Source organism: Pan troglodytes, chromosome 13, assembly GCF_028858775.2.
Source record: "Pan troglodytes isolate AG18354 chromosome 13, NHGRI_mPanTro3-v2.0_pri, whole genome shotgun sequence".
Taxonomy (NCBI): Eukaryota; Metazoa; Chordata; class Mammalia; order Primates; family Hominidae; genus Pan; species Pan troglodytes.
In genome coordinates this window covers 134,372,016-134,397,163 of record NC_072411.2, presented here as the reverse complement: position 1 = coordinate 134,397,163, position 25,148 = coordinate 134,372,016, and the positions used below count along the sequence as shown (strand labels likewise).

The following is a 25,148-nucleotide window of genomic DNA, read 5'->3' as shown; positions in this document are numbered from 1 at the left end:
GAAGGGTCTTACACTCTTACTTCTGGCTGACCCTGAAGCTCTGCAACAGCAGGAAGTGAAGGCTATGGCAGAGTTGTAAAGTGCATGCCTAAGCATTAAAGGTATTAGTCGACACACAGCCTCTTAACAAACGCTAAGAGACTTACTGTTTTCAAATATTTAAGGAAATCTCTTGTTTATTCATTAGCTGACCACTAAGCTAGCCAAGCAGAGATTTCAGTAGCTTCAAATAACAAAGAATACAAACTGTCTCTGTTTGTTTGAGTTGCTATAACAAAATACTATAAATTGGGTAGCTTATAACGTTTATTTCTCACAGTTTTGGAGAGTGGAAAGTCCAAGATCAAGAAACTAGCAGAATCAATATCTGATGAAGGCCCACTTCCTCATGAATGGCACCTTTTTACTGTGTTCTCACATGGTGAAAGGGGTGAGGTTTCTTTCTCATGCTTCTTTTTATAAGGGCACTAATCCCGTTCATGAGGGCTCTACCCTTGACTTAATTGCCTTCCTAAACTATAATTTGGGGGTTAGAGTTTCAACCTACGAACTTAGAGGGAACACAGACATTCAGATCACAGCATAGACTCAAAAGACTTAGTTCAAAAAAGTCAGAAAATGAACAGCAGAAAGAACAAACAGCAATAACAGCAAACCTTGGAAATGAAGGGAGGCAAGATGATTTCCAGAGCTGCCACATTATATTACTATTTAATAGTATTTAATTGTATGTGTGTGTGTGCCTGTGTGTGTATGCATGTGCCGGTGTCATGCAAACAGTAACAAAAGAGAGCTGGAGTAGCCAAACTAATAGCAGACAAAATAGAATTCAAGGCAAAAAGTGTTACTAAAGACAAAGGATAATATTTTATAACAATGATAGGCTCAATCCATCTAGAAAATGAAACAATTATAAACATACATGCATCTAACAACAAAGCCACAAAATACACAAAGCAAAAAATGGCAGAACTTAAGGGAGAAATGTAGAATTCAACTGTAATATATATCAATACACAACATCCAGTAACAGAGATAAAAAATAAACAAAAGATAAACAAGAAAAGAGAAAGCTTAAACAAAACTATAAATCAATTAGATCTAACAGATATCTACAGAACACTCACTCCATCCAACAACAGCAGAAAACATATTCTTCTAAAGTGGATATGGAACATTCTCCACACCATATAACAAGTTTCAATAAATATACAAGGACTAAAATCATGCAAAGTATGTTCTCTGACCAAAATAGAATGGAATTAGAAATTAATAGCATAAAGAAATTAGAGAAATTCACAAGTATGTAGAAATTAAACAACCTACTCCTAAATAAAAAATACGTCAAAGAAGAAGTCTCAAAGGAAATTTAAAAATATTTAGATATAAATGAAAACAAAATACAGCCTATCAAAATTTATGGGATGTAGCTAAAGCAATCAGGGAAGTAGGGAGGGAGTAGCTGTAAATGCCTTTATAAAAAGTACAGTGGCTAATGCCTGTAATCCAGGAGCTCAAGACCACCCTAGGTGACATGATGAAACCTCATTTCTACAAAAAAATACAAAAATTAGCCAGGCGCCCAGGCACGGTGGCTCACGCCTGTAATCCCAGCACTTTGGGAGGCTGAGGTGGGCAGATCACCTGAGGTCAGGCGCTCGAGACCAACCTGGCCAACATGGTGAAACCCCATCATTACTAAAAAACAAACAAACAAACAAAAATTAGCTGGGTGTGATGATGCACGCCTGTATCCCAGCTACTCCGGAGGTTGACACAGGAGAATCACTTGAACCCAGGAGGTGGAGGTTGCAGTGAGCTGAGATCGCACCACTGCACTCCAGCATGAGTGACAGAGTGAGACATTGTCTCAAAAAATAAAAAAATTAAAAAATTAAAAAAAATAGCCAGGCATGGTGGCACATGCTTGTGGTCCCAGGTACTTGGGAGGCTGAGGTAAGAGGATTACTTGAGCCTGGAAGGCGGAGGTTGTAGTGAGCCAAGATTGCACAACTGCACTCCAGCCTGGGCGACAGAGTGAGACTCCCATCTCAAGAAAAAAACAAAAACAAAACATAGAAAGATCTGAACTCAATAACATAAACTTCCACCTTAAGAAACCAAAGAAGAACAAACTAAACCTAAGCAAGCAGAAAAAAGAAAATAACAAAGATTAGAGTAGAAATAAATGAAAAAGAGAATTTAAAAAAGAAGAGAAGGAAATAAAAAGAATAAGAAGAAAATAAAAGTTGGCTATGTGAAAAGATCAACAAAATTGACAAACCCTGAGCTAAGCTGACCAAAACAGAGAGAGAGAGGGAGAGATTCAAATTACTAAACTAACAAATGAAAGAGCAAATATTACTAACAATCTTACAGAAACAATAAGGATTATAAGGGAATACTAATAACAATGGTATGCCAAGAAATTAGATAACCAAGATGCAAAAGACAAACTTCTAGGAAGAAGCCGGGTGCGGTGGCTCACGCCTGTAATCCCAGCACTTTGGGAGGCCAAGGTGGGTGGATCAGTTGAGGTCAGGAGTTCAAGACTAGCCTGGCCAACATGGTGAAACTCTGTCTCTATGAAGAATATAAAAAATTAGCCAGATGTGGTGGTGGGCACCTGTAATTCCAGCTACTTGGGAGGCTGAAGCAGGAGAATCACTTGAACCCAGGAAGTGGAGGTTGCAGTAAGTTGAAATCGCACCACTGCACTCCAGTTTGGACAACAAGAGTGAAACTCCGTCTAAAAAAAAAATAAAAAATTCTAGGAAGATAAACTGCAGAGGACTTAAAAATGGAAAAGTTCAATAGATCTATAAGAAAAAAGATACCGAATTAATAAACAAACCACCCCCCCACCCATCGCCGACACACACACAAAAGCACAGGGCCAGATGGCTTTACTGATGAGTTCTAGAGTGGGAGAATAAGGATCAAAAAACTACCTCTTATTGGGTACTATGCTCACTACCTGGGTGACAAAATCATTTGTACACCAAACTATAGAGACATGCAATTTACTCATATAATAAACCTGTACATACATGTACCCCCGAACCTAAAATAAAAGCTAGAAGAAAAAAAGAAAAAAATCTATACCCCAATTCTTCACAAACTCTTCCAAAACTCATTCTATGAGGCCAGTGTTATCCTCATATAAAACCAAAGTTATCACAAGAAAACTAAAGACTGAAATCTCTTAAAAATACGAAGCAAAAATCCTAAAAAGGAATCCAGTAAACCAAATCTAGCAATGTAAAAATCATTATACACCATGACAAGGGTGGAATTTATCCCAGGAATGTGATGGCTCAACATATGATAGTCAATCAATGAAACAGATTAATAAAGAACAAAAATCACAGGATTATCTCAACAGACAGAAAAACCATTTGACAAAATCCAACACTCTTCCATGAGAAAACCACTCAATAAATCAGGACTAGAAGGAAAAGCTTTCAGCTGATAGAGAGCATCTACAAAACCCCCAAAGCTTACATTACAATTAATATTGAAAGACTGGGCTGAGTGCTTAGCTCATATGTGTAATCCCAGCACTTTGGGAGGCTGGGGCGGGCAGATCACTTGAGCCTAAGAGTTCAAGAGCAGCCCGGGCAACACAGCAAAACCCTATCTCCACAAAAAATACAAAAATTGGCTGGGTTTGGTGGCACGCCCTGTTGTCCCAGCTACGTAGGAGGCTGAGCTGGGAGGATCACTTGAGCCTGGAATTGTGAGTTGTGACTGTACCACTGCACTCCAGCCTGGGCAACAGAGCAAGACACTGTCTCAAAACAAAAAAACAAAAAAAAACTGAATGACTGAATGCTTTCCTTCCTCAAGATCAGGACAAGAGAGGCACACTTCCATTAATTCTATTCAACACTGTACAGAAGGTCCTAGCTTGAGTAACTGGATAACAAAAGGAAATAAAAGGCATCTAAATTAGAAAGGAAGAGGTAAAACTTCCCTATTTGCAGATGACATGAACTTCTAAATACAGGAAATTCCATGGTATCCATGAAAAACAGAGCTAACAATTTTTTTTTTTTTTTTTGAGGTGAAGTCTCACTCTGTTACCCTGGCTGGAGTGCAGTGGCGTGATCTCTGCTCACTGCTGCCTCCACCTCCCAGGTTCAAGCGATTCTCCTGCCTCAGCCTCCTGAGTAGCTGGGATTACAGGCACCTGCCACCAAGCCTGGTTAATTTTTGTATTTTTAATAGAGACGGGGTTTCACTATGTTACCCAGGCTGGTCTCAAACTCCTGATCTCAAGTGATCCACCAGCCTTGGCCTCCCAAAGTGCTGAGATTACAGGCATGAGCCACCATGCCCGGCCAACAAATGATTTTTGTAAGGTTGCAGGATACCAGATACATATATAAATATAAAATGTATTTCTAAACATTAGCAATAAATAATTTGGAAATGAAATTAAGAAAACAATTTCATTTACAACAGCATCAAAAAGAAAAAATATGTAGGATTAAATTTAACAAAGAAGCCTTGTATACTGAAAACTACAAAACATCATTGAAAGAAATTAAAGACCTAATTAATGGACAGACATCCCATGTTCATAGGTTGGAAGACTTAACAGTGTTAAGATGGAAATGCTCCCCAAACTGATCTACAGACTCAGAGCAATTCTTATGAAAATCCTGAGTGCCTCCTGAAATTGACAAGCTGATCCTAAAATATATATGGCAATGCAAAGAACCCAGAATAGTAGAAAAATCTGAAAGAAAAAAAAGCAAAGTTGGAAGAACCACACTTCTCAATTTCAAAACTTACTACAAAGTTACAATAATTTAGACAGTGTGGTACTGGCATAAAGACAGATATACAGATCAATGGAACAGAATTGAGAGTCCAGAAATAAACCAATACATTTATGGTCAAATAATTTTTGACAAGAAATGCCAAGACAATTTCATGAAGAAAGAATCATCTTGTCAACAAGTTTTTCTTATGGTGCTGAAACAACTGGTTATCCACAAGCAAAAAAATGAAGTTTGACCCATACCTCACACCATTTACAAAGATTAACTAAAAATGGATCATAAATATAACAACTAACAGTATAAAGTTCATAGAAGAAAACTTATGTTGGCCAGGCACGGTGGCTCATGCCTATAATCCCAGCACTTTGGGAGGCTGAGGCTGGTGGATCACTTGAGGTCAGGAGTTGGAAACCAGCCTGCCCAGCATAGCAGAACCCCATCTCTATAAAAACACAAAACAATTGGCAGGGCGTGGTGATGGGTGCCTGCACTCCCAGCTACTTGGGAGGCTGAGGCAGGAGAATCGCTTGAACCCGGGAGGCAGAGGTTGCAGCTGAGCTCGCACTACTGCACTCCAGCCTGGATAACAGAGACGCCATCTCAAAACAAACAAACAAAAAGAAAACATATGTCTAACTCTTTGTGATCTTCGCCAATGGTTTTTATAGATATGACACCAAAAACACAAGCAACCAAAGAAAAAACAGACTAAACGGGTCTTCATCAAATTTTGAAACTTTGTGCTTCTAAGAACACCATCAAGAAAGTGAAAGATAGCCAGCCCACAAGTAGGAGAAAATATCTGCAAATCATATATCTGATAAATGACCAGTGTTTGGAATACAGAAACTACTCTTATAGCTCAACAATAGAAAGGCAATCCATTTTAAAAATGGCAAAGGATCTGAATAGATACTATCTGAGTAGATATTTCTTCAAAGAAAATATACAAATGACCAATAAGCACATCAAAATACATTCAGTCTCATTAGTCATGACAGAAATGCAAATCAAAACCACAATGAGATACTACCCCACACCTACAATGATGGCTATAATCACAAATACAGATAACAAGTGTTAGGATATGGAGCAACTGAGACTCTCATACATTGCCACAGGGAGTGCAAATGGTACAGCTACTTTGAAAAACAGTTTCACAATTACTCTAAAAGTAGACTGACCATATGACCTAGCAATTTCACTCCTAGGTGTATACCCAAAATAACTGAATGTCCACACCAAAACCTGTACACAAATATTCATAGCAGCATTATTCATAATAGTCAAGCTGGGGAATCAACTCAAATGTCCATCAACTAATGAATAAACAAAATGTGAAATAACCATACAACAGAATATTATTCAGCTATAAAATGGAATTACGTTCTGATATATTTAACAACATGGATGAACCTTGAAAACATTATGTCAAGTAAACCACGTCAGCTACCAAAGGCAACTTGCTGTATGACTCCATTTATATGAAATGTTCAGAACAGGGAAATCCACAGAGACTGAAAACTGATGAGTAGTTGTGAGAAGCTTGGGGGAGAGGGAATGAGGAGTGACTGCTAATGGAATTTATTTTTGGGGTGACAAAAATGTTCTGGAATTAGATAGTGGTGATGGTTCACCAAATCTACCAATATACGAGAAACCACTGAATTTAAAATGATTAATTTTGTGGTATTTGAATATCTCAATATAAAAAACAGACTTTGCCACCCTGACATTTAGTTATCTCTATACTCCAGTTTATTCCAAATCTTAGACCATCTATACCACAAAATGAAATTTTTAAATATCATTATAGTATAATTTCCAAACAGATTTTATTTAGAAGATGTAGAAATTATCTTTCCCATGCACTCATATTTCTACAGTGCTATAAAAATATTTCTAGGGAATAAATTCAAATATTGTCTTTTGCCAGTAGGCATTTTTCCTCCTGGTTCAGACAAAAATCTACTGATCTTTGAGTATTTGTCTTTTCTGAGAGTGGTGCTATTTATCAACATGAATTTTATGGGCTGATGAAGTACTAAATACTTACAATTAAGAAGGTCCAGTTGTGTATCTACTTTAGGGCCCATTCATCCTGGTTACTATCTATGCATTTCTTGTAATTTCACAGTGAGTTGGGATTTACATGAAAGGAATACTACTGCCAGGAGTTTCAAATGACAATGACAGCTTCCCCATTTGATGCCAAACAATTTAATCTTGCTTCCCTCCAGCTAAGGGAAGAAGGGGTTCCCTTGGCCATCGAAGAACTGAGATTTAAAGCACAACCCTTGAATTTCCTGCGTAATTATCTTTCCTGGGTGGTCCATGGTGGGGCACAGTTGATAGTTATTTGTCAGATAAATGCGGCAGACAATCACTGATGGGATACCATTTTCTTTCAAATCCAAGAATGAGACAGCTCTAAATAACTCAGAAAAGACATTTCAAATACAGAGTCATGCTCTGTTAGAGCTAGAGGGGTTTGAAATACCTAGTTCAGAAAGTTGCAAAATGTATTCTAAGGAATACTAGTTCCACAAGATAATCCATGAGAAGAAACTCTAAGAAATCTATTAACCCACTGTTTTCCAAAAATACTTGCCCACAGATCCTTTTTCTGCATGACACCTATTCATGACCTAGCAACATGTTTTGAAAAATCCTATTCTGGTCAAAAATCCATTTCACAAAAGATAAAATTGCTCACGGCTCTCCACTTCCCCAGATTTAACTGATTTGCCTAAAATCACCTAGCTAGGCCCTGGGGAGAACTAGGACTAACTTCTAGCGCTCCTTCAATGCTACCACACTGTCTTACCAGGGGAACCTTTTTCTAAAGGCAATTTAATCATATTGGACTTCCTGATGAACAGCAAGATCATTAGTCATTTAATGTTAGTTATGTTTGAAAGCTTTCCCACAAAAGGGTTGACCTGAAAGAGGTTAGTATTATATGACTCTTCTTTCAAGTTGCTATTTCAAGGTTGGTTTTACCTGGAGTGAGAGGAAATTTCTGTCTATTTGGAACAGCTCCATCTTGAAGATTTTTCAATATTTCTTACCACAATCCCCTTTCTGTGCTTAGTATTTTTAGCTCATTGTTTTCTATTTTGGCAGCCGAGAAGCTACAGTTTGTAATTTTACCTCCAGCTTCATATTTCTTCTTAAAAGTGAATACAATGTCCTGTTTATAATAATAAAATCACTAGTTGGCAGGACGACATTAAATGGAAAAAAAAGAGAGAAAGCAATTGGAAAATTTAGAGCAAGCAATTTTAAGTGCCAAGTTTCACATTTGTAATGGTCTGGTGGAGGTCACTGGGCTTCCTTTTTATTGAGGGAATAGTAAGGAAATAGATACCCACAAGTTCTCTTGTAAAAAGCTATAGAAACCACCTCCACTTCAATGAAACTCATAGTTTTACTGAAAAGTGACATGATTCAAACTTCCATAATAATACTAACTATAGGAGAAACATAAAAATCAGTTTAGTGTGGTATTTTCCCCCTCCAATATTTAGGTTTTCATTTTCCACTTTAATTGAGCTTTTAGGCTTTGGTTTCCTGTTCCAGTTTAGCAACAAAGGAAACAAAACAATATGAATGAAATTTGAAATAACTGGAGCCAGTCTCAGAAATAACTTCTGGGTTTCTTGAGCTTCTGGTGCAACCCCCCTTTAAGCAGTTTCCTTGGACATATTATCTTCCTGATCCTCAAATTTCTGCAGTACTTATGTTGCTTTTCTTTTTTAAAGCCTCAGATGCCCTGCTAAAGACAGCTACAGGTCTAGGCCATGCAAGCAGGGACTCTCCAGAGACTAGAGCTGAAGGTCCAGAAAAATGGTGACCCCAATCAGGAGGGCTATATCGCCCCTAGGAGTTCATGCAAGCCTAACTTCTTGAAAACTGCTAACCAACCATTTTTCTTTTCAAAATAAACACTATTTCTCTCAACTTCAGTTTGCAAAATATTACCCCAATTCCATTGGACCAAAAAACTGGAATTTTACTGACATAATTGGATTATGAGGTTTAAAGATTGATGGAACTTTTCTGTTCCAAATATAATTGTTCAAATACCAAACCTAAACGGGTATGTAGAAGTTCTTACGTAGCTAGAGCCAGAGTAACACTGCAGGCTCTGAGGCAGGATGACCCAGGACAGGGGATTAAGTGACCAAACCATAGGACTTGCAAGCCCTGTTAGAGAAGGATCTTAGAGTCTGAAGGGAACATACTGCCTTTCTGCAGACATGGACTATCACTAAAATGAAGACAACTTTAGTCACTCTATTTGCCTCTATACCTGCTCATTTCTCAGATCTCACCTCATGCACCAATGACCCTGGCAGTCTGTTCATACCTATATTACAGCACTTGCCATTGTCTGCTGTAATTTATCTGAGTACGAATCTGTCTCCCTGAAGAACAGGGGCTGGCCCTTGGTTGTCTTTGCATTTTCAGTGGCTAACTCAGTACTTGGCATATATATATATGACATATACGGCATATATGACATATACTATATATAAACAATATGTGCAAATAAATGTTTGAAAAAGGTTTGATTTTATTAGTTTACAAAATGTAAATTAATTTATTCAATATAGCACATATTTTTCAGCATGTGCTGGGACTCAATCCTACTTCTTTTGACATTCCTAGGAAAATCAATACTGTTTTTAAAAGCTCTTTGAAAGCAGTGGACCTCAGAGCAGAAGAAACCACATGATCACAAACACTTGCACCAAGCACCCCCTCCTTCATTACAATTCCACATTTGACTACTGCTTAATAGTTTCATTCATGTTCTTCTGCCACCAAACTGACAGTTCCACAAGGACAGTGAATACATCTATTTTTGTTCACTGTTGTATCCTCAGTGCCCATGGTTGGTGTTCCATAAATATTTTTGGTATAAAAACTGAATGAATCCATCATAAAACCAGTCAAAGAAAAGGAAAAGGTTATCAGATCCAAATACCTCCACATGCTTACCTACTGCTGTACAGTACTGCATGCTAACCAACTACATCACTGGAGCTCATTCCACACACTTATGGCTTCTCTTTATGTGTGTTAAAAATAAGGAATTAACTGACTACATAACTACATGAATTAACCCTGGCACCCTCACTATGTGTGGGTCAGGTGGTAGGTGAGGTGTACAGATGAAAAAGTTGGCATTCTGGAACACAAAGGCAATGACAGTGGCACTCTTGGTTCCTATGCTTTTGCCAAGTGCAAATAATGGGTCTTTACTCATGCCCAGATACATGGATTTATGGATATTGTCTAGTTTTAGCTAAACTAATCCTTGCAAAAAAAGGCAACTGGCTAAAAAAGGATTACTGCAAAGGTCCATATATTGAAGATAATACTAAACCACTAATACTCCTAGTAATATCATTAACACTAGAAAAATGGCAACACTGACATTTCTTCTGTGTCTAATATGAATTCATCTCCAGCCACATTATAATTTCAAAACAATGGCTATCAGTCATATGTTACCTATCAGATACTTTAGGAAAATTAAACATGCTTAATCTGTCCCTTCAAGGTAAAGGTGATATTTTAACAATAAGAAAAAAAAATTATTGCATTTTGAAAACAAAATAACATATTCGAATTTTAAAGATAACATTTTTTTAAATGGATGTTTTGAAATACTTCCATTGTTATATTATTTGGGGACTAAAATGATGTAAGCGTATAAACTACAAAAACATTCATATCCATAGACTTAAACTTCCTAATAGAATTATTTTTATTTATTTTTATTTTTTTGAGACAGAGTCTCGCTCTGTCACCCAGGCTGGAGTTCAGTGGCACAATCTCGGCTCACTGTAACCTCTGCCTCCGGGTTCAAGCAATTCTCCTGCCTCAGCCTCCCGAGCAGCTGGGATTACAGGTGCCCGCCACCACACCCGGCTAATTTTTGTATTTTTAGTGAGACAGGGTTTCACCATGTTGGCCAGGCTGGTCTCGAACTCCTGACCTCAGGTGATCTGTCCACCTTGGCCTCCCAAAGTGCTGGGATTACAGGTGTGAGCCAATGTGCCTGGCTGAATTTTTTAACTAGTTTTTAAAGATAACAACTAAAGAGTAACTGGAGATTATAAATCTATTTTTTTAATCTAAAAATGCAGCACCTTTCAATGAATCCACAAGAACTGACATCAGAAAAGATGGAAATTTACTAGCTGAATTTCAAAATGAATTGGAATATAATTGGCGAATAGGACTGAGAAATGAGTATTAGGATTTTGTAAGCACAGCTCACATCTTCTAAACATATATCCTTTTCAATTATGATAATCATCAAAACCAAGTACCAAAACATACAGAACTTAGAATCAGATCTCTGAATTTCCATATTATTAGTTGTTAAAGTAAAATTTTAATGAATAAAGAATATTATTCAACCATACTGCTTTCACCAAAAGTAAAATTACTATATAAAGTTTTCTATACTTTTCGTAAGTAAAATGAAAATATTTAAAAATTTATTTCTCATTACATTTTTATTTTTCTATTTTCACTTACGTTTATAATGTACATAATAGACTATCAATGTAGTAAATTCATGTATAGTTTTAAAATAAAGACAAGCATTAGTGGTAATTTACTATATTACTTCTTGATGCCTAAAGTAGTAATTTCTAAACTTCAGACATTACTACTTTAGGCATTAAGAAACATTAGAAAAATTTTAAATGCAAAGGAGTAAAATAAATCAGATTTGAATTTTAGAAACATAATCCTGAGGATAATGGGCAAGGATAACCTATTTTAAGGTTAAAGTAATTTTTTTTTTTTTTTTTTTTTTGACTGAGACGCACTCTATCGCCCAGGCAGTGGCATGATCTCAGCTTGCTGCAACCTCTGCGTCCTGGGTTCAAGCAATTCCCCTGCCTTGGCCTCCCAAGTAGCTGGGATTACAGGCACCTGCCACCATGCACAGCCAATTTTTGTATTTTTAGTAGAGATGAGGTTTCACCATGTTGGCCAGGCTGGTCTCCAACTCCTGACCTCGAGTGATCCACCCACCTTGGCCTCCCCAAATGCTGGGATTATAGGTGTGAGCCACCGTGCCCAGCCCAAAGTAATTTTTTGTTGTTGTTGTTGATGGAGTCTCGTTCTGTCACCACGCTGGATTGCAGTGGGGCGATCTTGGCTCCCTGCAACCTCCGCCTCCCGGGTTCAAGCGATTCTCCTGCCTCAGCCTCCTAAGTAGCTGGGACTACAGGTGCGTACCACTATGCCCAGCTAATTTTTGTATTTTTAGTAGAGATGAGGTTTCACCATGTTGGCCAGGATGGTCTCGATCTCATGATCTGCCTGCCTCCGCCTTCCAAAGTGCTAGGATTACAGGCGTGAGCCACGGTGCCCGGCCCAAAAGTAATTTTTTAAAAAATCCTTGTTACTTCATGAATAGCAGAGAGCACCCTACAAACTCCTTCTGTCTTTGGATCCTTTCATAGGGCGCGTGCGCACGTGTGTGTGTGTGTGGTGTGTGTATTTAAGATATATTTTAACAAAGGCTTTCTGCAGAGCAAGGTTTCTTTTCTTTTTTCCCTTAGACAGAGTCTTGTTCCATTGTCCAGGCTGGAGTGTAGCGGCATGATTATAGCTCACTGCAGCCTCAAACTCCCAGGCTCAAACAATCCTCCCACCCCAGCTTCCCAAGTAGGCACACACCACTGTGCCTGGCTAATATTTTATTTATTTATTTATTTATTTATTTATTTATTTATTTATTGTAGAGACAGGGTCTCACTAAGGACCTCTTATTCTATGGTCTAAACCAGAAGGCAATAAAGGTCAAAGAAATGGCAAGATAGAGCCATGAGAGGGGAATTTACTGCAATATTGGGCCCCAGAACTACTAACATGCTTATTATTTACCAGTAGGCTAAAAGGCTAGAAAAAATGGAATACTTCTATTTTGTGACTTTCACATTTATAATTTTTTAAAGTTATACAAGTTACTTTAAAAAAGATTTAGACCAGGTGTGGTGGCTCACGCCTGTAATCCCAACACTTTGGGAGGCCAAGGCAGGAAGATCTCTTGAGGCCAGGAGTTCAAAACCAGCCTGCTCAACATAGCAAGACCCCATCTCTACAAAAGTAAAATAAAAGAATTAGCCGGGTGTGGTCGCACATGCTTATAATCCCAGCATTTTGGGAGGCTAAGGCAGAAGATCACTTGAGCCCAAGAATTCAAGGCTGCAGTGAGCGATGACTGCACCACTGCACTCCCGCCTGGGCAACAGAGTGAGATGCTGTCTTAAAAATAATAATAATAATTTGAATAGTATGGCAGTATGCAAAATGAAAAGTCAAAGTTCACTTCCCTGTTGCCTTACCACTCCACTGAATCCACTCTCCATGGTAGTCACTGTTAACAGTTTATTTCCTTCCAGGCCTTTTTCTATGCATATATACTTTGATGTGTATATGTATACACACATATATGTATATGTGTATATTTATGTAGTTTTTGTATTACTTTACAAAATATAGGCTCATATTCATATTGTTTTGAAACTTGCTTGACTTAATAATATATTATAGCTATTCTTTTAGGAAAGTCAACATGGATATAGCTCCTTTTTGCAGAGCTGCAAGGAATGCTATCATATTGACATAACACAGGTTACTAAACCATTCCTTTATTAATGGACATTAGCAGTGTCTTTAATGTTTAACTTTTATGACAAGACAGCAATGAACATTCTTGTACATATATTTTTGTACACTTCGAGTAGAGTTTGGGGTGCCGGAGTAGGTACATTTAAAATGTTGATAGATACTGCAGCATGGCTACACTAAATTCCACTAAACAATAATGTTCAACCATTTATTCTAGCATTCTTTTCCCATTAAATCATTAGATAGATTCCTAGATTCAGGAAATGACCTCAGAAAACAAACCCCTCAATTTGTATATGAGAAAACAAAGGTTCAGAGAGGTTAACGTTATGGGCCTAAGACCTCGGAGCCCCTGAAGAGATAACACACCCATGTGCTAGCAGGGGTTCAGTGATAGAGGGGTTATTATGAAAATCCAGCAATGCAATATGGGTTAACTGACTTCAAATGTAATATGTGTTCTATGAGAGATACTAACAAGTAGGAAAGGGGACTAACGATCATCTCCTTTTCCTTGCCTAACCTCAGTAAGAAAAGAAAAAGGCAGTAAATTACTAAAAGATACAATAGTAAGAAGGTACAGAGAGGGAGTATTCACAAACTAGGTGGGTAACAGGCACCCAGAGCTGAAGGTGTCATAAGTTCAGCTGCATGAAGCGAGCAAGTGTGGTGGAAAAGACTTTGACATGGGATGACCTTAGCAAAAACCTTCCACAGCCTCAGTGGGTTGTATGAAAAGTTTCTTGGTTCTAAATATCTCCATGTGGCATCCAAAATGAGTGCCAGTACTGAAACCAAATTCTGAAGAGAAATATCAGAAAAGAACTAACATCCCACAATGAAGAAACATCTTCAAAGAAGATGTTGTTATAAAAATACCACAAAAGTACTTTCCAACAAATTCCAGACCTAAAAGTAAGGCTTTAAAATGAGGCTCCAAGTACAGAAGTCTTGAATCCTTTGCTCTGTGCCTGAAGAGGCCCATTTAAAGGAAGGCACTTCTCACTAGATAACAGTCTGTACTTGACCAGATCTATGGCAATGAGAAGATAGGCACTGTAGCTTTTGAAGTTAGAATGGTCTAGAACAGGGATCAGTAAACTTTTTCTGTAAAAGGCTGACAGTAACTACTTTTGGCTTTGCAGGCCATATGGTCTTGGTTGCAACTAATCAACTGGGCTGTTGTAGGGCAAAAAACAGCCATAAGCAACATAGATAATGAATAAGCATGGCCATGTTCCATGCAACTTTATGGTCGCAGAAATCTGAATTTCATATAATTTTCATAAAACATTATTCTTGTTTTAATTTTTTCCAACCATTTAAAAATGTAAAAACCATTCTTAGCTCATGGGTTGTACATAAACAGGTAGTAGGCTAGATTTAGCCTGTGGGCCATAATTTGCCAACTGTGGTACAGAAGCACCTATTCCCAACTGAACTGAACTTGAATGTTCGTGGAAAGATGAAAACATCTAAGCCTAGCCCCTAGGAAAGTTAAGGCAGAAAGGGAGATAAACGTTCTTAAAGGGTTTCAGGTGCTTACCTTAAATCCCTTCTCTTGCTGAACTCCTCTGGTGGAACTGTCCATGGCAGGCCTTGAGGAAGACATTCTAGAACTTCTGAAGAGAAATCAGAGAAATCCACGCCATACTCTGTTAGTATTCCTTCTGTTTCAGGCTCAATTTCACCAGCCTGCCCAAGACTCTTAGCCAGCTGCCTATGGATAGAACAGAAATGGAATAACTGGGTTAGCAAACAAATGGAACATAGGTACCTGTCTCCTCTCTAAAAGTAAAGTAGTGGGAAAGTTTAAAATCTCCTGCCCTTCCATCAGTAGAAACATGATCATCTACAAATCACTGGCAAGGGGAAAGCAGAAGACACAGTAATGCTCTTCTGTTAAATCTGTAACTACAGTGTAATTTCACCTTTTTTTATTTGACATTCTGACTTGAGAAACAGAGCCAGAAGGCTTTCCTTAGGACCCCTCCAATTGTTCTTCACAGAGAAGTCAAAATTGATATTATGATCAATCCAGTGTGCTATTAAATCACTAGTTTCAGAGTGCCTGTACATTAAGTCATGCTTACTAGATTAATTCTGATGTTCCTATTTCACAACTCTACCAGTTTTTAATCTTTAAAATTTTTAAATATTTTATCTAAACACAAAAGTAATATACGTTCATTGCAAAGAAGTTAGAAAACACAAAATCCACTGAGAAGAAAATTAAAATTATCCATAAACCAGTCACCCATGCACATTTCAGGGCACTGGCCCATTAAAAATAAAATTGCATTTAACAGGACAATGCTAACATTATGAACAGGGTTCCACCTTTCAGAAGGCAGATCTCACTCCTTACCAAATTGACAGCTCTCTATTCTCATAAGCATTGTCATGCCACATACAGATCACAAGTCTAAAGTTGTGCGTTGAATACAGGCAGCCAACAGGAAATGTGTTATGGGCCTTGGCTGCCTTTGTAGAGGGTATTGCGGAGACCAAAAATGGCCATCTCCTCTGTTGTACAAGTCTACTTATCTACCAGGGTGCTCCAAGAGTCCGCCCTCAGCACTTCCTGCAAGAAATTTAGCTATGGCATCAGGACATTCTCTCAGGCTATTCGATTTCTATGAAAAAGGTTCTGTTTCCTAAATAAGGGTAGATGCTTGGCTGCTGGAGTTCTTACGTGCACAGTGGTAAAGAGGAATAGGGGAGGTGGTTGCCTCATAAGCAGACTTTTAACAAATTCCAATCTTCAGCCTTGCCACTGGAATGCAGCAGTGATGGCAGCAGGGCTGGCCCCATTTCTCACACTAGTCAAGAGAGACCAGCCCAGTCTACTTGTGCACCCGCCCACCAGCCTATGATCTCGGCAGCCTGCAGACTGACCTGTGGGCTCCTCCCATATAATGTGGACTCAAAAGAGTACTTTCTCCACAAATGGGTGGTCTCTCCCATAAAACACATCAAAAAGCCAGACAGCAAAAATATGAGAGAAAAATTAACAGAAAGCAATCTGGAAAATCCCCAAATATGTGGAAATCCAACAACCCATAGGTTAAAGAAGAAATAAAAAAAGAATTAGAAAATATTTTGGACCAGGTGCAGTGGCTCACGCCTGTAATCCTAGCACTTTGGGAGGCTGAGGCAGGCGGATCACAAGGTCAGGAGATCGAGACCATCCTGGCCAACATGGTGAAACCCCGTCTCTATCAAAAATACAAAAATTAGCTGGGCGTGGTGATGCGTGCCTATAATCCCAGCTACTCAGGAGACTGAAGCAGGAGAATCCCTTGAACCAGAGAGTCAGAGGTTGCGGTGAGCCGAGATCATGCCAGTGCACTCCAACCTGGTGACAGAGTGAGACTGTTTCCAAAAAAAAAAAAAAAAAATTGAACTGGGGTCAGGCACGGTGGCTCACATCTGTAATCCCATCACTTTGGGAGGCCAAGGCGGGTGGATCACTTGAGGCTAGGAGTTTGAGACCAGCCTGGCCAACGTGGTGAAACCCCGTTTCTACTAAAAATACAAAACTTAGCTGGGTGTGGTGGTACACACCTGTAATTCCAGCTATTCGGGTGGCTGAGGCAAAGGAATCACTTAAATCCAGGAAATGGAGGTTGCAGCGAGCCGAGATGGCATTACTGCACTGCAGGCTGGGCGACAGAGCGAGATGCTATCTCAAAAAAGAAAGGAAAGGAAGGAATGGAGAGAGGGAGGAAGGGAATTTTGAATTGAATGAAAACATAACATGTCAACATTTGTAAGAAGTAGCTAAAATAGTGGTTGGAGGGTAATTTACAGCATTAAATGCTCACATCGGAAAGGAAGAAAAGTGTCAAATCAGTGATCTAAGCTTCTACGTTAAAAAACTGAAGAACAAATTAGATTCCAGGTAAGAAGAAGGACAGAAATAATGAAGAAACAAGAATCAATGAATAGAAAATGAACAAATAGGCTGGGCGCGGTGGCTCATGCCTGTAATCCCAGCACTTTGGGAGGCCAAGGCAGGAGGATCATGAGGTCAAGAGATTGAGACCATCCTGGTCAACATGGTGAAACCCCGTCTCCACTAAAAATACAAAAATTAGCTGGGCGTGATGGTGCATGCCCGCAGTCCCAGCTACTCTGGAGGCTTAGACAGGAGAATCGCTTGAACCCGGGAGGCGGAGGTTGCGGTGAGCCGAGATCACGCCACTGTACTCCAGCCTGGGCAACAGAGTGAGAGTCTGTCTCAAAAAAAAACAAACAAACAAACAAAAATGAATGAATAATGAAAACAAATCAATAAAACAAAAAACTAATTCTATTTTTTAGACAGGGTCTCACTCTGTCACCCAGGCAGAAGTGCAGTGGCACAATCATGGCTCACTGCAGCCTTGACTTCCCAGGCTCAAGCAATACTCCCACCTCAGCCTCCTGAGTAGCTGAGGCCCATCTAATTTTTGTATTTTTTGTAGAGATGGGGTTTTGCCACGTCACCCAGGCTGGGACTCGAACTCCTGAGCTCAAGCAATCTGCCCACCTTGGCCTCCCAAAGTGCTGGGATTACAGCTTTGAGCCACCACACCTGGCTCAAAAGCTAATTCTTTGAAAAGAGAAAAACAGATAAATTTCTAGCCTGACTGATCAAGAAAAACAAGGAGGGAAAAACACAAATTACCAATATCAAGAATGAGAGAGGAGACACCATTTTACATCCCACAAGCATTAAAAGGATAAGGGAATAATGAATGACTTTAAGACAATAAATTCAACATCTTGGATGAAATGGGCAAATTCCTTGAAAGATGCAAACTGCCTAGGATAATTAAAATAAATTGATACTTGAATATTCCTATTTAATCTACCTATTATCTACTTTATCTAATGTATCTATTAAAGAAACTGAATTCACAGTTTGAAACCTTCCCACATAGAAAACTCCAGACCCAGATGGCTTCACTGGTGAATTCTACCAAGTATTTAAGAAAGAATTATTGCCAATTCTACATAAACTCTTCTAGAATAAAGAGGTAGATGGCATACTTTCCAACTAGTTTACTGAAGACAGCAGTACCTTGATATCAAAACCAAAGGATTAATGAGATCAATACCTCTCATAGACTTAAAATTCTTACAAAGTTATATCAGTTATTGAAAAAGAAAATTTAAAACTTCTTACAAGGTCATTAGCAAATAGAATTCAGTAATATATAAAAAAGGTGATACATCATGACCAAATAATGCAAGATTTGTCCAACAATGAAACATCAATCAATACAACATATTAACAAACAAAAAACAAACACATATAATCATCTCAGTAAATGAAGAAAAAGCATTTGACAAAATTTCAACATTCACTTAAGATAAAAGCCCTCAGCACATGAGTAACAGGAATTTCTTCAACTTGGTTAAAGGCCTCTATGAGAATCCTAGCACTAATGTAAAACTTAGTGGTGAAAAGTGAAATGCTTTCCCTTGGAGCAGAAAGAAGACAAAGTGTTCATTTTCACCAATACTATTTAACATTGTACTGGAGGTACTAGTGAATGCCATAAAGCAAGAAAAAGAAGGGGCATACAAACTGGAAAGGAAGAATTGCACGTTGCCTATAAGCAGGACAAAGGACTACAATTCCCGTCATGGAAGTGACCAGCTTCCTACTACATAATGCCTGGCCTCTCTTTATACAAGCCTCCTCTCACTCTGTGAGAACCAAAATCCAGTACACTGTGTGTGACTTAAACTCTGCCTCAACTCAAGACTTTGAATGTGTAGACAGAAACACAAAGACAAAAGGCTGCTTAGGATTCACTCATGACAGCTAGAACGGTTTCTCGTGATAGCAGTGGTGGCAGCAGCATCCAGTGAAAATGGTGTCCTGCAAGAGTGCTGGTAAGAGAATAACTGGCATTACAGCCAAACTAATCCTGATAAAAGATGATGGTTGGGCTTCTTGTTCTTGGCTTTCCAGAGCTGCCTTAGTTCACATCCCTTTTCAGGTCATTCAAGTCTTTTGCTCAGTGAGCTCTTCAGTATCCTCCCAATAAATTCCTTTCCCAACCAGAGTTGGTTTTTCTTGCTTGTAACCAGGAACCCAGACAATTAAAGACTCAGGTCCCATTAATTTTCAAAATGACTAAATTATTACCTGTGTTCACTAGAGTGAAGTTCCAACTGAAGATATGGGGGACCTATTATCCCAACCTTTGAAATTTGAAGGACACAGGAATTCAACACTGTGAGTACAAGACGAATACTTATAACAATGTTGTTTAGCTTAAAGACAACTTTATTCTGGTGATGACAGGTAATAATTAGTAATTTTAAAAATTATTTTGTATTCTGAAAATTAATGGAATCTGAGTTACTTCCAACCCATCTAACTCATTTATTATTCTCACAGGTCCCTGAGGTTCTGTTTCCTACATTCGTCTCCTAATATCAATGTCTTTAACTGTCTGTCTGGGTTCTTGTTTGTAAGCACAAAAGACCACTGCTGTTTGGAAAAGAAAAAAAGAAATTTCTTGAAAGGATATCAAAGGGCTCACAGAAACAGTGAGAAGCTTCGAGAGCCAGAAAAAGGGGGAGAAACAAAGAACTACATGCTTCATCTCTAAATTCTTCATTCTAAATTCTTCATTTCTAAGACTGAAAGTCAGGGACTTAGTATGTCCAACAAAAAAGTATCTTGAATCTCTTGTAGCTGCCAGGCTAAGACAGAAAAAACAAATTGAAAGGGTGATGAATCATTACACCATTGAATGTAAGGTCTCATTAAGTCACTTAGGTGAAAAGTAGGACACTAATCAGACAGAGTAAGATTCAGAGAACCCGAACACACACATGCACACACACACACACACACACGATATAAAGGAGGATGCAGAAAGGTTTGAGTACCTTGAATGCCTAGTTCCAACTGACCCTCCATTGTCATGAGTCATAAATGGACACGATAGCATTAAATCCATCGTAAGGGATGGTCTCTGAAAAGACAATATAGCAGAAACTTTCTCCCAGTGGGCAGAACTTCAAGCCCTATGTCCGTGGTCCACTTTAGCTGAGGAAGGACAACCTGACAGGCTGATAGGCAGTGACTACAAGTTTAACCAGATGGATAGGGACCTGAAAGAAGAAAGATTGGAGTACTGGTGACAAGGGCATCTAGGGAAAAGACATGTGGATGAAATGGGCCCACTGAAATGAGTCCAGACAGGGTATAACTATTTGTGCTCCATGAGAGTGCACAGTGAAAGGCTTCCACTGTGGAGGCAGGATGGCCTGCGCCCGTGTATGTCCCCATCGCTGCAGTGCTTGCTCAAGGGACATAGGAACAAAGCACAAGGCAGCAGGAAATGCACTCCACAACATTCACTTCTCACTAATGCTGACCTGAATACCATTCTTGCAGGATGCTAGCTTGCCAGCAGCAGCAACCAACTCTGAGCACCTGATACACAGCCATGCCAGGAGGACCCCCAACTACTTCACATCAGATCGCATCCAGTGAGCTCTTTTAGGATGGGAAAGGCAGTAATTCCTCCACTAAAAGAGACACTTACTCTAGGTTTGCTATCTGCATTTCTTCTACCTATATTGCTTATGTAAACACCACAATCCTCAGATTTACGAAATATCTTTTAAGCTATTATCGCACTCAACATTGTTTGTAATTAAGGACTTCACCTTTTGGAAGAAGCAAAGCCCATACATTTCACTGACTGGCATGACGTAATGATCTGACTACTAAGCTGTTGGACTAACCAGGAGGCATCAGTTGTGAGGGGGGAGTGCCATCCTCCAGGATGCATTGGTGCTCTGATTTAGCATCCTACAGGCAGTGTACATGGTTTGGGAAGAAAGAATGCAAGGGAGGAGTCAGGCCTTTCAATATCACACTTAAGACCCACACATAAAATATTTAGTTTTGCCTACATAATGCTCATCTCTACAGTTGAAAGGTTTTAGTACCTCTGGGGACATAATTATGATTCCTCTGAATTGGAATCTGAGACTACAAGAACCCTGACTGATATTAAAAGGCAGAAAATATGCTATGTACTTTCCTTCCAAAAAAAACTTATGTGCAACTCAAGCCAACTGAGAGGTTACTCAGAAGTAATAATTCAAGAATGGCAACAACAATATAAAGAAGTTAATAATATATTATTTTGAGGCATAGAAAATTGCCAATATGACCATTTATTAACATATAAAACACAGTTTCTTCTGATTCTACCTAATAGTATTAAAAGTTACATAAAATAACTAACCATCCATTAATTAGATAGCATACATAGCTTCTGGGAGAAGTATAAAAATGAGATATACCACATAGAGTTTATTAGAGAACTACACTAATACGAAAAGAAACAAATTCTTCTATGTGGTGGGAGTCCCAGTGTTTGTGAGGCTGACCTAGAACACAGTGACCATACTATTCTCGCCTTGAAGTTAAGAGTGAGTGAAGTTGGAATGCTATCCTCCAGGATACAATATGGACCTAAATGATTGTCTTATGCCTAAAATAGAAAAGGGGCTAAAAACTTAGACAAAAAGCATTTTATAATGTCCAGTTTTTTAAATATAATACTAAAGTCCAGGAAGAACTCACTATTTAAAGATTCCAGGGAGGGAGAGTAGAAGGAACCATCCAAACATTCTATTTTAAAAAAAACCCACATTTAAAAGGAAAAAAAGGAGCAAGAAAAAGAAATGGCAGGACAAAACAATCTCTATAAGCATATAACCACAGAAATGACCAAAGATACTCTCAAGAACTCCCAAAAATATAAGCTTTATAAAACAAGAGCTTGAAGCAAAGATGCAAGTGCATAAGGAATAAGTAAGTCATGAAAGGAAACAAAAACTAGGTTTTTAGACCTCAGGAAATAAGTAGAAAAGAACGATAAAACTATCACAGAAAATGAAAGTCATACTGGAAATACCTAATGAAGAACTGACACTATTTGAAAGCCATAAGGATCATAGAGTAAAATCTTGAGAAAAGTGAGGAAAATGAAACTGGGCAAGTAGAGTTTAAAAAGATAACAAAGAAAACAGACAGATGTGAAAGGCAGACCAAGGAGTTCCAGGCATCCTTGAAATACAGAGCTAGAGATGAGGAATAGAAAACATTTTCTAAGATTCTTTGGAATAGAAAACTTTTTTTTTTTTTTTAGATGGAGTCTCACTCTGTCGCCCAGGCTGGAGTGCAGGGGCGCGATCTCAGCTCACTGCAAGCTCCGCCTCCCGGGTTCACACCATTCTCCTGCCTCGGCCTCCCGAGTAGCTGGGACTACAGGCACCCGCCACAACACCCGGCTAATTTTTTGTATTTTTAGTAGAGATGGGGTTTCACCATGTTAGCCAGGATAATCTCGATCTCCTGACCTCGTGATCCGCCCGCCTCGGCCTCCCAAAGTGCTGGGATTACAGGCGTGAGCCACCACGCCTGGCCAGAAAACATTTTCTATTCCTCATCTCTAGATCCTTCCTTCGGCATAACTGAATGAAGGAGCTAGAGATGAAGAAAAGAAAACATTTTCCAAGATCATTAAGAAAACTTTTCTGAAATAAAGAAAATTTAGGTTTACAGAAAGGGTAAGTCTCAGAAAAGAAAATTACAGAAAATCACCAATGAAATATATTCTAGTGGAGTTACTGGATTTCAAAGATAAAGATTTCTAAATACAAGAACTCAGGGAATATAGTTCTCATAAGCCCTTTCTGAAAAACTGCAAAGTGATGAACTGAGGTGTACCAACAGATGGAGAAATTCCTCCACAAAGACTGGCGCTGAGCACTAGATCCATGAATGGAGTGGTGGGAGGGTGAGGAGGAGGGAGGACAAAAGGAAGCAAGTGAAGTGATGGACCTGATATTAGTTGTTAAAACAGTCCTGTCATACCAGTTATTGGACCTTTAGAAAATTAAGGAGAAAAAAAATTTTTCATCTTTTTTGGAGCTTTGTAAAGTTCTGACACAATGTTTTACCAGGTTATACTCTGAGTCCAAAGAGTCTCAATTTGTTTACTCAAATTACAACATGGCTCATAAAGACAAAATTATATTTTAGTTATGGTTTCCAAATGTGATCAATGACTCCAAGTTCCTATTAGTAGTAATTAACATTTATTTTACGAGTTCCAGAGAACATTTCTCAAGTTCCTTATTTAAATAAATTTATTATGGACTTTCATTGGAGATCTATTTTACAGCAGCATAGACTGGACAGCTTATGGCAGATAAAAATCTAACAGATCAGCATGCTGAAAGAGCTCATGCTTTGGGGGCCTTAGATGCCCTAGAAAGAATCCTATCTTGGCTGGGTGCGGTGGCTCACACAGGTAATCCCAGCACTTTGGGAGGCCAAGGCGGGTGGATCACGAAGTCAAGAGATCGAGACTATCCTGGCCAACATGGTGAAACCCCGTCTCTACTAAAAATACAAAAATTGCTGGGCATGATGGTGCGCACCTGTAATCTCAGTTACTTGGGAGGCTGAGGCAGGAGAATCGCTTGAACCCAGGAAGCAGAGGTTGCAGTGAGCCGAGATTGAACCACTGTACTCCAGCCTGGCAACACAGTGAGACTCCGTCAAAAGAAAAGAGGGGAGGGGAGGGGAGGGGAGGGGAGGGGAGGGGAGGGGACAGGAGAAGAGAGGAGAGGAGAGGAGAGGAGAAGAGAGGAGAAAAGAGGGGAGCGGAGGGGAGGGGAGGGGAGGGAAAGGAAAGGAGGGAAGGGAAGGGAAGATAAGAGAAGAGAGAATCCTATCCTGTCTACTTAGTCATGAACTCTTCTGTCACCTTGAAAACCAGAATTCTTTGGTAGGTAAACAAAGCCAAATTCTACTAGGGAACTGACTTTTACATTGTGTATTTGTCTTGCAGAAGGGTTTATTTTTATATTTTAAATTTAATTTCATTGTAAATTCTATTTAAAATGAATCATGAAAGTAACTTTCCCTTTTATGTAATGTAGTTCAAATGTTACAACTTTCTAAGTAGTTTCTGTCTTCTGCTTACTGTCTGAAAAGATAACAGCTGCTTTAGGACAACTATGATTCAATGTTATGTCAAAATATCTGGTGATTCTCTTAAAAACCACATTTCATCCTATTCTGCATTAAAATATGTCCTTCAAAAATAACTTAGAAGCTCTCATAGTCAAGAGGAATCTAAAGAGACAAGACAACTAAATGTAATATGAGATCCTGGAATAGATAAAGGACATTAGATTTTTAAAAACAAGAAAGTTTGAAGAAAGTACGGACCTCCATTAATAATGTATCAATATTGGTTAAGAGAAAAAAACTAGTTTTGGAGGAGGAGAGAAGGGGCAGGTGAGAACTGTACTATCTTGACAATTTTCTGTAAATCTAAATCTGTTCTGAAACATAAAGTTTATTTTTATGGGCCGGACATGGTAGCTCACGCCTGTAATCCCAGCACTTTGGGAGGCTGAGGTGGGAGGATCACTTGAGCCCAGGAGTTCAAGACCTGTTTGGACAACACAGCAAGACCCCATTCCTATTTATTAATTAATTAATTAAAATTAAGTTTATTTTAAAAATCTTGGAGCAGAAAAGGAGTAAAAGTAATTTAGATGTCAAGCAACAGATAAATGATAAACTAAACCATGTCATATTTTTCAATTTTTTATGTATTTCAGAAAAAGAATTTTGAAGATGTA

At 38.7% G+C, this 25,148-nt stretch overlaps 1 protein-coding gene and 1 non-coding gene across 8 annotated transcripts in view; both read right to left on the bottom strand.

The window, feature by feature from the left end:
- The window catches only part of DIS3L2 (DIS3 like 3'-5' exoribonuclease 2), a 378,450-nt gene that overhangs the window by 165,257 nt on the left and 188,045 nt on the right, over positions 1-25,148 (bottom strand). For all 7 annotated transcript variants that reach the window (XM_063790857.1, XM_016950702.4, XM_063790856.1 and 4 more), the window contains one exon: positions 15,004-15,177. In XM_063790857.1, coding sequence (XP_063646927.1) covers positions 15,004-15,177 — 174 coding nt within the window. Of the gene's footprint in view, positions 1-15,003; positions 15,178-25,148 lie in introns of those variants that run through there.
- MIR562 (microRNA mir-562) lies at positions 5,902-5,995 on the bottom strand. Its single transcript, NR_106611.1, has one exon. It is a non-coding gene; the product is annotated as a microRNA mir-562 (primary transcript).